Raw genomic sequence first — 13,105 nt, forward strand, 5'->3', positions numbered from 1 at the left:
ATGAGAGGGAGGTAGACATAAAAACATGAGCGATGAAGAGGCCCAGTGCTAGCTAAGAGGATTAATAGTCATACGTTGGCATGGAGACGAAGTTGGCCACGCGATTAGACAACCTTGCCTTTATTGTATCAGCCACTTCTTTACAGAGTCTGATGAGTGAGCTGTCGTCTGAGAAAATCCAAGGCAGGAAGTGCAGAAGGAATGAAAGAGGAACGCATGAAACACTCCAGCGGTCTGAGAAGTCTAAGAAGTCAGACACGTCTCTTTCAGATCCGGCGCTTCGACAGTTACAGAATCTTTCCCCCCTCCCTTCACCGAGTCATTGTCAATGCCGCCTGGATCTCTAAACAGTCACTCACAGTACTTTTGTCTCTGGGCTGGATAGATCCTCTGACATCATGGCGGTTACAGCTGGGCGCTCATGGATGAACTATCCGTGCGCCATCCCAACCAGTCCCACACACACACACTTACAGTACACACACAACTTTATGATGCTATTGAAAAAATATGCGCTAGGGTTTAGAGTGATTTTATTTTACCTTGAAAGGTTTATAGTCATATTAATACAGGATGAGTTGAATAAATAGACTATGCTTGTTCGGCTGAAGAGAAAAAGCCTCACTATGCAGTATGAATCCTGATTTTTTTAATCCTGTATACTTGAATGCACATTTCTGCGCAAAGTTGTAGCTGTGGGTTTCAATGTTGCTGTCACCCAATTGAACAAACATGTCACTGATTTCTACCTTATTTACCCTGAAATGGTGCATATCAGTATTTTAAAGGCACAGTATGTTATCTTCGCCACCAGAGGGCGCATAGTTAAAACAAACAAAGAAACAAAGGCGTTAGGATCAAGGGAGTTGTCATCTTCATCCCCACAGCCGATACAATCCAACTGGACACATGTTCATGGATGAGCCAATGTATTAAAGATTTATTAATGCCACTGAAGCATAACGAGGCCTCTGATGTGATTGCTGATGAGAGACAAACGCGACGCACAGCTCAAAAGCAGCAGAGCTTTTATTATGCCACAGGCTTCCGCTCCTTTTGGTCATGCGTATGTGGGGCAGCGCTGTTTTATCATACTTGAGATATCTGAGTATGTTGAAAGTTCTGTCATAATTCTACTCTGTGTATTCGTCACCTGTCTCCTTACGAAAATTAACCATGGTTTTATTATAGTGAAAATGTAGTAACCATGTTTTTTTGGAGCATTGATTACCATTTGTATAACCATAGTGTTACTACAAATACCATGGCTAAACTATGGTTAGAGTAGCAAGACTGTGGTAAATTTGTGGTTACCATGGTTTAACTATAGTATCTATGGTTTTTTGGTTTTATTTGTAGTAAAACCATGGTTATTTTTTGTAAGGGTCTGATAAAAAAGCATAACATATTAAAGCATCATTGGTGGTTTCGTGTTTTCTACGCAAAAAAAAAAACAGAAATCGAGGGTGTATGACATCACTGGTAGGCGCCGAAATGACAAGGAATGGGACACTAGTTAAAATTGCTTATTTATCTTAATTTAAACATTCTTGGAAACATTTTAAGCCAATAAAATATATAACATGTTTTTTATGTAAAGAAAATATTAATATTAGTACCTTTTTAGAGGGTACTGTCTCAGTGACAATTTTGTACCTTTTTTTCTGAGTGCATGATTATTTACTTAATGAGTTACTCTCCTCACGTTTTATAATGTATAATAAAAAGGTTTTTTTATATTTATTTTAGGAAGGAAACTGTTGTACAAAAGCCACATTACATAATTATGCTGTCCCCTTTCTCTCCAATAACATGATAATTTTCTCTCAGAATTGAGAGAAGTAAAGTCCAATTTGTGTTATAAACTCAAAATTTTGAGGGTGGAAAAAAAGTGAGATGTTAACCAAAAATTGTTAGATAAATATCGGAATGGCAAGAAATGAGTTCAGAATTGTGAAATAAGAAGTCATTTTTTTTTAATACCATGGCGGAAATGGGCTTTCATACAAAGCCGTGGCGTAACATTAGTAACTACACATTTAATCCCTTCCAAAGCAGTACATAAAATCGCTGATTTCCTCTGATGCTTGTAACTTAAATTACTTTTTAAAAAACTGATCTTGTCCGAATACTGCTTCTGACTGACGGATAGGTCGTCACGACAGCTGCTGTGCCCTGTGAGATGCCGAGGGTGCATCCCCTTTCCCTGGCACCCTCACTGGGTTCTGGCAGGCAAGTCCAGACACACACATATTAGCTTTGACACACACATATTGTCTCCCACTGGTACAAGGTATCCTCACTATGCTTAAATGTGCCATGCTGGGCCTGTGGCACGCGCACGTGTGTAACGTGCATCCACGCTGCGTCTTCTCACTGTGTGCAGATAATAACAAATGGTGCTCATGTGGTCGACCCTCAAACCTCCCCCGCACTACCCGTAACATATCTCTCACAGAGCCGTATGTTTCACAGTATGGAAAAAATTTACTGAAGTGCCATACGCCTGGACAAAAGAAGGACCTTGAATGTCTCTCAGCTTCTTTATGAAGTTCAGAGTTTCTGAAATCTTTGCCAGGCCAAGTGGCTGCTGACTCTCTGAAGCATCGCAAGGCCACTAAAGCAAATCCTGGAGCCAACTCCAGTCATAAAGCAAACAAATAGAGTCGCGCTGCTGTCAAACCGAACGTTTTTCAGACAGTAGATTGTCTATAGACTCAAATCAGTTCATCGTCGTCTCATAAAATCTGTTGCCATCACACTTCCACAGCCATAAATCACAGTTAGTCATTCAGCTGTTGATAAGAAACGGAGGATATGGAAATGGTGCGAGGCCTGCACTTTGTTCGCACCTAGTTAGACAGAGACGGTTTTATTTACAGCTGTCTGATGAGCGGCGCGGTTATGATTGTTGGACGACATGAATAATGGCTTTAAGAAAGTAGACAAATGGAGGAAGAGATAAATAAAGACATCAACAAACAATGAGGCGTCAGTGCGAGTATGATCACATTTGCCGGGCAGACGCCAGTGCAACATCTATTCTCCTGAAAGACAGATAGCAGGAGGGAGAATGAAAGGCGACCCGCATCCGAAATTGTCATTATTACAATTTTTGACAGACAGCTTAGTTGTTTTACTCGGGCAGAGTTATTGGCTTGCTGGCTAGGCAACAAAAATGGATAGAAAAAACGAAATAAATGAAAATATAGGAGAGAATTTATCCCCTTTATTTGCTTTGCTTTATTGTGCAGCATGCTTATTTGAATGGCTGAAAATAAGCAAATCACACTGCAATCTCTTCACTTCCTCTGAGTCTCAACGTATTCCCTATCTCTCTCTTTTCACGCTGTTTGGTGTGGGATTAGAGCTCTTGAGCTATGTTTAAATGGTGTTTATGCAAATAATCACTAGCCTCAGCACAATTATTTAAAGTGCTAACAACAGAGAAATGCATCTCGCTCAGGCTGACAGCAGTCACACTCCCACTTACTGTGGCCATCTGCCTGTGGCGTAACACACTCTTTACTCTTTTTGCCGTTAAAGGTTCCTTGATATTTTTTTTTTTTTTTTTTGGAGAAGTGCTGTGTTGATTAGCCCCATGAGTCGTCATTGTTAATAATCAGAACGAGGTTGGAGGCATCTAATCTTCCATGATTTGAGGCTTTTGAAGAGTTGTTAATTTTAATTTGGTTTCACCATAAAATGTATTAGGATGTGTGATTTATTAAACCAGCTGGCTGGGGTGCACTAGGATCACTGTAAGCAGATGGTTAACTGTTGTTTATATCACTGCAATAGTTTCAGTAATAGATAGTGGATAAATAGATGGTAATTTTGTGCAATTGAGCAAATTCATTGTTTTTTGTTGATTTTGGGGAATGGCTTGAAAGCACACTGGAATTCTGATAGCCTGAGGACAAGACTTATACCACAGTGTGCGATGTTGCCAGGGTCGAAATTTAACATCTGCCATGTGCAAGTCAAAAAAAAAAACAAGTAAATGAAACTTACCATGCAGCTGGCTGGTAACATTCTTAAGAGCTGCAGTTTAAACGGAATGAAAGATACAATCTGACCCTCGCTGATGCAACTGATGTGAACAGTTTGTGTGTTTTAGATTTGCTTTAGAACAATCTACAAAAGAAAACATCTGTCACAATTCAAACATTTTTATCTTTCTTATCTCTGATGAAAATTTATCATCGGAAGTTTCCCTAGCATGCCTATTTTTTTTTAAACTACAGGTGGCGACAAATGTGTGGATAGCAAAACTGACAATATGAAAACACAATGGGTCTTATATAATATTTCATATTTATTTATTATTTAAGTGGTGTTAATTGCAGTAGTATAGTGAGACATTTTTATGTTGTGGATGTTGTGCTCTAGATTTTTTTAATCTAATATCATGGCCGTAGCCAGCTATGAGGTCACCGAGGTCTGAACCTTCTTTTTCATGATAAAAAAAGCTAATCTGCATTTTGAAACTCTTCATATGCGTGTCTATATGTATAAGTAAGAATGTTTAGAATGTGTGGTATGAAAATGATCGCTGCAACGCTGGTGGAGAGAACGAGAGTTGAGAGAGCTATGAGTGAGGGCGCGGGTGCAGTTGTGTTGTCAGATCCAACTATTATAAGCATCTTTGGACTTTAATTTGACACTTACAAGTCAATAAAGTGGGAAGTTGCTGTTTAGGGTTAGTGATTTCTTTATCTTATTTGCAGAAGATTTTAACTTATTTCAGTTTACTTTTTATTTATTTTTCATTTTTTATTTGTTTTCAAAGCCCGCACTTACAGTAATCAAAAAAGCCCACAGACAAGCTATTGCTGACAGGATACCACATTCAGTAAGGCAAATGCAAAAAACAACATGTTGAAATTATCTGTCAGAAATATTATCAACATTTGAACATTGTATATAATGAGTTGTATTTGTAGCGGTTATTATAGCACAATTCTTAACCTCAAACCTCACTGATTTTCAAACCCTGGTTATGGCTATGTCTAAAATCATAATCAAGATATTTACAGCTCAGCAAGATTTTTTATTAAAGTATTTTAAAAAAAAATCTTGCTGACTTTTACTTACTTTTAAGTGGTACTGTAAATACATTCCAATATTATTATCACAGTTTCCAGATAAAATATTAAGCAGCACAACTGTTTTTAACATTGATAATAATAAAAATGTTTCTTCAGCACCAAATCAGCATATTATGATTTCTGAAGGATCATATGACACTAAAGACTAGAGTAATGGCTGAAAATTCATAAATAAATTACCTGTGATTTACCTTTATACTCAAATAGATTATTTTACATTGTAATAATATTTCACAATGTTACTGGTGTATTTTTGTTCAAATACATGCAGCCTTGGTAAGCAAGGTCTGAAAACCAAAAATTTTGTTTAACTGTATATGCTAGTGTACCTATTATTTTTCCTTCTTTTTTCCTATTGTTTATTTTAACACTTTATTTTGTACCTTTCTACTGAAAGTTACTAATCGTTGTCAGTCAGACTTAACCCATCAGGCACACAATGTCATAAGACGTTGATATTTGGTTAAATTTGAGTTGCAATATCGAGTGACCAAAATTCAGTGTCAATTCAATCTCTAATAATTATATTTCTAATACTGATGTCAGCTGACGTTAATATTTTGTTGTTTTTAGGTGTGTAACTAAAATCCAACATTAAGTCAACATCAAATTGACGGGCAAATACGGTCAACCCAATTTTCATTCTCAACCTTAATGCAACGTCTGTCTGATGTTGGGGTCCAACGTCAACCTGATGTTATATTGACATCCGGTGCCTGCTGGGAAGTAGTATCTCTGATGACTGGAGTATAAGCCCACATAACTCTGTGGCTCTATCTATAGTTGCAAATCTCATCGTAGCAGTGAAAATCACTGGTTTGAGAGAGGTGGAAGGGCTCTCGTAGCAAGAACAAAAAGGGTACATCACGTCAGGAGGTAACCTCTGACGCAGGTGCTCATGGGAAGGTGCTAAACGGGTGCAGTGGCAGGCTGTGAGCCTCATTAGGCCCAGATGCTGCCCGACACACTCACGGGCCTGCATATACACACTTCGACAGATGTCGAGGTGGCAGAGGTGAGGACCAGGATTAGGGAAGGGCTCTTGTCTCAGTGATTAGATCTGAGAAAACAGCTTGAGCAAGGCCACTAAGAGCCCTGTTGGGTGCACCTGAAGCCATAAACCACTGACTGTGTTTATATATGTGAATGTGCACCCATAAAAACACATCTTGACTTCATTATAACAGAGCTACGATCATGTTCGCGATACAGTTTCTTGAGTGTGTGTGTGTGTGTGTGTTTAGATAGATAGATGATAGATAGATAGATAGATAGATAGATAGATAGATAGATAGATAGATAGATAGATAGAATAAAAACGATTTGTTGAGTCAACAAAATTTGTTACCCGACTGCCTTACAATTTTAAGTTCAGTCAACTCAAAGTTAAGTCAACTTGAAATGTTAAGTTGCACTAAGTGACAACTTATATATTTGTGTTGATTCAACTTAAAATTTTAAAGCAGCTGGTTAACAAGCTGAGCTTTTAAGTTTACCAAACCAAAGTTTGTTTAGTCAGGTCAGTTATCTAAGTTGTAACTTAGTATAACTTAACATTTCAAGTTGACTAAACTTAAAATTTTAAGGCAGCAGGGTAACAAATTATTTATTATTTTACGTAGACTCAAGTTTTTTGTTTTTTTTTTTTGATTCAAGTTAAAATTTTAAGGCAGCTGGGTAACAAGCACAGGTTTTAAGTTTAATAAACCAAAATTTTTGTTTAGTCATATCAAATATAGTACAACTTAACATTTCAAGTTGACTAAACTTATTTGATTTGACTAAACTAACAAATAATTTTACGTAGACTCAACAAATTGTTTTTTTTTTACACTGTAGATAGATAGATGGATGGATGGATGGATGGATAGATAGATAGATAGATAGATAGATAGATAGATAGATAGATAGATAGATAGATAGACAGATAAACACCTGTAACATTAGGGTGTGTAAATGTTTGGGTGAACTATCCCTTTAAGATGAGTTGAAATAATCCAAAATAAATCTAAAAAATAAAAAAAAATGAAAAAGACTGTGCCTTACGTAACTTCCACACCTTACACCTGCACGTCAGAAATGATGGGTCAGCAGCAGGCAGCCCTGAATACAAAGCCAGCGCGTCGCCTTTAATGCAGTGATAAAAAGTCTGTGTCTGTATTAGTGACATGCAGGATTCGTAAGGCGCACACTGGTCTCTGGACAGATTGCAGCAGCTGGTGTTTGTGTCAGCAGGGTACAGTGAAGCAGTGGCTGAAACTGTTACTGTGCAGTGCCTCATTGCCTACTGATGAGATGAAATGTCAGTTGCATTTCTCCTGCTGATCTGCACCCGGTAGGCAAGCTGTGCCTACTGCGTGAGGAGTCTGTGTCCTAACATTGTGCGAGACCTCTGGATCAGTCATTGGCTGTAAAAGCAGCGTGGGCCAGCAGGAACTGTAGTGGGAAAATATCGTAGTTGCTCTTGCTATATTTCGTGCAATAAACGAGTCCATTTCAACACTGTGTCTTAGCGATGAGTAATGCGGATTGTTTAGAAACTTTCTGGGGACTTTTTACTTTTTTAGTTTGTGCTAGGATTCTATATATTGCAATGGACAACAGAACGGAGAGAGAAAAAACAACCGAGAGCACGGCCATCTGTGCATCGCTGTTGTACAAGTGTGGACTAAGGGGGGCAGGTTTGTTCAAATCAGTCTCCGAATGAACTTTGCAAAGACAACATACCCTCTAAAAAGTTTTGTACATGCTCATGACATAAATGGCTTGCAATATAAAAATGTTCATATCAAAAATCAATTTAATTAACTTAAAATTGAGCTCCAGATTTGAAATGGACAGAGCAGGTTTTTGGTCTTGCCCCCTTGCTCTTCTCACCACCCTTTGTTGTTTACACATACTCGTCCAAAGATATGTTGTAATTGCACTATTAATATTTCTATATTGATTTTTCTAAAAAATATTTTGCATGGAATGTATTGCGTTCCACTACGTGAGTAGTAAGTCGTATCTATCCTCTTGTAGGTGCTGTAACGGGCGTTGACCAAGAGAAGGGGGCCGGCCAAAAAAGACTGCCTTAAACGTTCTTCTTTTTCCAAAATGTTTTTCTTTTTGCTCTGCGGGAGAGCTTGCCTCTTGTCACAGATTGCCATAACACATATCTTTTCATCTCTGAAATATATATAACAACCTTTTTTTCGCACATAAACAATGAGAAAAACCAAAAGGACAAAGTCGGAAAGGAAAAGCAGACTGAGAATGGGCGTCTGTCCTCTGATGTTTGTCACCCCCACCCTGACGTTTTTTTTCCTCCGTAGCTTTTTGGGAGCGGATATCTCTCATCTAAGGACACTGCAAGGAATTTGGACTAATGGATTTGTGATATCTCCGTTTTTGCCTCTCCTCCGCTGTGCATTTCTTCCCTTTGCTATGAACTCTTTTGTATGGACTTGCCCTCCTCCTTTCTTCTCCTGTTCCCTTTGAACCCCTTTGGAGTCTTACTATCATTGCAATCACCTGGGGTTTGGTAGGTATGTCTTTCCTCTGTCCTTCTCTCTCCTGTTCAATATCCTCTCCTCTCTTTTCTCCTTTTCTCTGCCACAGCCAGACCCATTCACATTCATTGAAAAATCACCTAAGAGGGCTTAATAGCTCTTCTATGATGCACTCTGACCTCTTATCAAATACAGCAACAGTATTTTTCTCCCGTAACGCTTTCCCATCTCGCTCCGTAAAAAAACGAGGGGATGTTTTATGAGAAAGGGAAAAGACAAAATCAAATGAAGACTTTGCACTTCTCTTCATTTTATTCCTATTTCTCATTCTTGTCTCCCCTCCAAAAGACCCTGTGTAAAAAGAAGCGAGAGCAAAAATTACGCTTAGATGAGAACATTATCTCCATTTTGGCTTCTTCAGATGTGTGCACTCACAAACCCAAATGGAGCTCAGTGCCATAAAGTGTCAGCCAGTCGAGTTTGTTAATTAGACTGGGTGACTGTAACATAAACTCCATTCCAGTCTCTCTTTCTCTCTCTCTCTCTCTCGCTCTGAAGGCAATGACGTCTTCGCCTCACACCAATGACTGTGCCACAATCTAACACAGACACCAAATACACGTTTGCCTTTGAACTGAGAACACGTATTGATGTGAATATTGTAGACATTGACATTCCCGAGTGTCTGCTTGGGGAACGTGTGTAAATATGTAACTAGCTTTGAATGATATTTATCAAATATATATAAATATATAAATATATGGTACACCTGACAGTACGTCCGTAATGTGAAAACTTATTTTATGATCACATATGGGATTTTACTTCTCTGTGTGTCTGAGACAATGATTACAAAAGCAGTAGATGGGAAAGCTAGATTAATGTCATGAGTCATTTACTTACATTAAGCCAGTAATAGAGATTCTGTCGGCTCTGCAGACAGTCTAGCAGAAAGTGCTGTTCTTGTGAATGTACTTTGTATTCAGCCATTTTTAGTACAATAAATGGACTTATCAACATTCGCTTGCTGTGTCTGTAGTTTTACTGACAGATGAGCAGTTGAAATGCATGAGGCTAGCTGTTTTTGGATTGACATTTGACTACTTGTCTTACAGTACTGTGATGACATTAGATGCTGATACCATGGTACAGTGGCATGCTTGCAGAATCTGTGAAAATGTGAATAATTTTACCAAAATAACAGAGATCATACAAAATGCATGCTATTTTTTATTTAGTACTGTCCTGAGCAAGATACTTACATAAAAGATGTTTACATGTAGTCCACAAGACAAAGAAAATAGCTGAAATTATTAAAATAACCCCCTTAAAAAAGTTTGGGAACCCTTGGTTCTTAATACTGTGTGTGGTTATCTGGATGATCTATGAACAGTTAAACTGAGCACTGTTCTTCAGAAAAGTCCTCCATGTCCTGCAAATTCTTTAGTTTTCCAGCATATTTTGCATATTTGATACCTTTTGCATGGGGGTGAAAACTTTTTGAATTTGAAGATAAAGGTAAATTGTACTTTATTTGGCTTCCGGGAAACATGCAAGTATTTTCTGTTGCTTCCGAAGGCAGTACTAAATGGAAAAAAAAATTATATTTCAACAAAACAAGAAAAATTTGGACATCTTCGTCCAGTTCAAAAGTTTTCACCGCCCGGCTCTTAATGCATCGTGTTTCCTTCTGGAGCATCAGTGAATGTTTGAACCTTGTTTAATCGTTTGTTTGAGTCCCTCAATTGTCCACAGTGTGAAAAAAATGGATCTCAAAATGATACAGTCACTGCTTGAAAGGGTTCAAAAATGATGCTGGAAGAATCTGCAGAACCTGGAAGATTTTTCTGAAGAACAGTGCTCAGTTTAACTGTTCAGAACAAACAAGGGACTCATGAACAACCATCACAAAACAAAACAAAACAGTTGTAGATCATCCAGGTAACCACACACAGTATTAAGAACCAAGGTTTCCCAAACTTTTGGAGGAGGTTATTTTAATAATTTCTTTTTTTTTTTTTTTTGTCTTGTGGATTATATGTAAACATTTTTTATGTAAAATATCTTACTCAGGACCTTACTAAATAAAAAATAACATGCATTTTGTATGATTTCTCTTATTTTGTTAATAATATTCACATTTTCACAGATTCTGCAAGGGGTTATTCATATATCATGGTATTTATAAATAAAGTATATGTCTTTCATAAAATATACACACACACACACACACACACACACACAGGGTAAGGTTTGTTTTCAGCGTTTTATCAGTCACAAAACTGAGTATGTCAAATATGCCAACTGCAAAAGAAGCCAAGAGCTGATAAAAGACTAACTGCATAATGCACAAACACATATGAACTGTTATTTACGTGCACTGTAAATTTGTTTTTGAAGTAGGCAGCTCTTATGTTTTCTTTTTCCCTTCACAGTCTGCAGCGATCAACAATCTTATTTCGTTTCTCAGAGAAAAGAACAACACTCCGGCATTTGCATATCAGTACCCAAGGTGGTCAAGGAGAGAGACGACAGAATGTAACATTTCTATGCAGCAGGAAAAAATCAACAGAGCTATTGTTACAGCTAGCCCTCTATCTGAGTGGTATTTAGGGTCCAAAATAATATTGAGTGGATCATTAGGAGTGGAGGGTGAAGGTGCAAGCATGTGTGTGTGTGTGTGTGTGTGTGTGTGTGTGTGTGTGTGTGTTTTGCTTGAGTGGGCGTAGTAGCAGTAATCACAAAACACATCCCAGGGAAACTGCAACTCTATTTTCACGTTCTAATTCGGGCAGAGATTGATGACAGGATGAAAGACATGCTTTTTGTTTTTCCACTCACACCTTGCACAACACATCGCGCATATACGAGCGTGTATACGAGTGGGCTGTGAGAGATAGCGGTGATGTCAGCGAGCAACTGAAGACATTTTAAATGGAAGGCGCCACTGAATTTAATTAAAACATAACTTGCAGGCCTAATTAACACTGTGATAAATAACATTGTCCACCAGAGGTACAGCTCCTCCAGAGAAGCTAAAATGGATCTGATCCAGCTTCTCACTTTTTTTTTTTCTTTCATTTTGAAAAAAATATGTTTGATTGGTCTCAGCATAAAATAAAAATCTATGGAGCTAGTGTAATGGCAGAAAGGTGTACATTTTGCAAATCTGAATTCTAAATATGACATAAAATGTAACCCTGAACCACAAAACCAGTCAGTAGCACAGGCATATTTGTAGCAATAGGCAACAATACATTGTATGGGTCAAAATGAACGATTTTTCTTTTATGCCAAAAATCATTAGGATATTAAGTAAAGTTCATGTTCCATTGCTAAGAACTTCATTTGTACAACTTTAAAGGCGATTTTCTCTATTTTGATTTTTTTAGACCCTCAGATTCCAGATTTTCAAATGGTTGTATCTCACTAAAAATTGCCATATCCTAACAAACCATACATCAGTGGATGGCTTATTTATTCCAAAAAATATAGTAAGAAATATAATAGAAAACAGAAATAGTTTAAATCTCAATTTCAAAAAATTGACCCATATGACTGGTTTTGTGGTCCAGGGTCACAACATTTTGCAACACTTTATAGTTTTGAATTCTAGACATGATGACTGTATTCTAGATGTGAAAATTGATTCTTTTATTATGTATTTTATAATTTTAAATTTGTAAATTTGAGTTTTAGACATACAGTGAAAATAACTGTAAATATTTAGATTCAAAATAATGGTGTTTTAAACATGCAAATATGTAAAATAATACTGTTTAAAAATCATGACTAGAATTAATTGTCACAAAGTTCCAATTCTAAATAAATGTCACATCGAAAAATATAAAAATGTAACATCTGCAAATATAAAAACAGATCATTTTGCCATTTTCCCCTTTCTGATACCCTTCAGTCCTATTCAGGTTTAAAGGAGAAGTTCGCTTCCAGAACAACAATTTACAAATAATTTACTCACCCCCTTGTTATCCAAGATGTTTATGTCTTTCTGTCTTCAGTCGTAAAGAAATTGTTTTTTGAGGAAAGCATTTCAGGATTTTTCTCCATATAATGGACTTGATTGGTGCCCCGATTTTGAACCTCCAAAATGTAGTTTGAATGCAGCTTCAAAAGGCTCTAAACGATCCCAGCCGAGGTACAAGGGTCTTATCTAGCAAAGCGATCATATTTTTCTTTTTCGAAAAATAAAGATTTGTATGCTTTTTAAGGACAAAAGCTTGTGTAGCAGAGGCTCTGGGATGCACGTCCACAATGCTACAAATTAGTGATGGGTCGTTCTTGAACGATTCGTTCATTATGAGTGAACGAATGAGGAAGAGACGAGTCGTCTCGGGGAGTGGTTCGTTCAGTCATGTATGCGCAACATCCTATTAGGTTTTGTAATGAAATTAGTTCACCTGTTTCAAGTCTTCAGGTTTTTCGAGTCTTTCATTCATCTTATGGGGCTGCCACGTGATGAACGAACGACTCAAAACCGAA

General features: G+C 37.5%; 1 protein-coding gene across 4 annotated transcripts in view; it reads left to right on the plus strand.

Moving 5' to 3' along the window:
- pcdh1b (protocadherin 1b) overlaps positions 1-13,105 on the plus strand; it is a 192,044-nt gene that overhangs the window by 144,968 nt on the left and 33,971 nt on the right. Inside the window, exon 5 of one of the 4 annotated variants that reach the window (XM_051128228.1) lies at positions 8,136-9,627. The exons of the other annotated variants lie outside the window; for them this stretch is intronic. Within the exon in view, the coding sequence (XP_050984185.1) occupies positions 8,136-8,191 (56 nt within the window). The 3' untranslated portion in view covers positions 8,192-9,627. Of the gene's footprint in view, positions 1-8,135; positions 9,628-13,105 lie in introns of those variants that run through there. 4 annotated transcript variants of the gene reach the window in all.

Source organism: Labeo rohita, chromosome 14 (assembly GCF_022985175.1).
Source record: "Labeo rohita strain BAU-BD-2019 chromosome 14, IGBB_LRoh.1.0, whole genome shotgun sequence".
In the NCBI taxonomy this organism is placed as follows: Eukaryota; Metazoa; Chordata; class Actinopteri; order Cypriniformes; family Cyprinidae; genus Labeo; species Labeo rohita.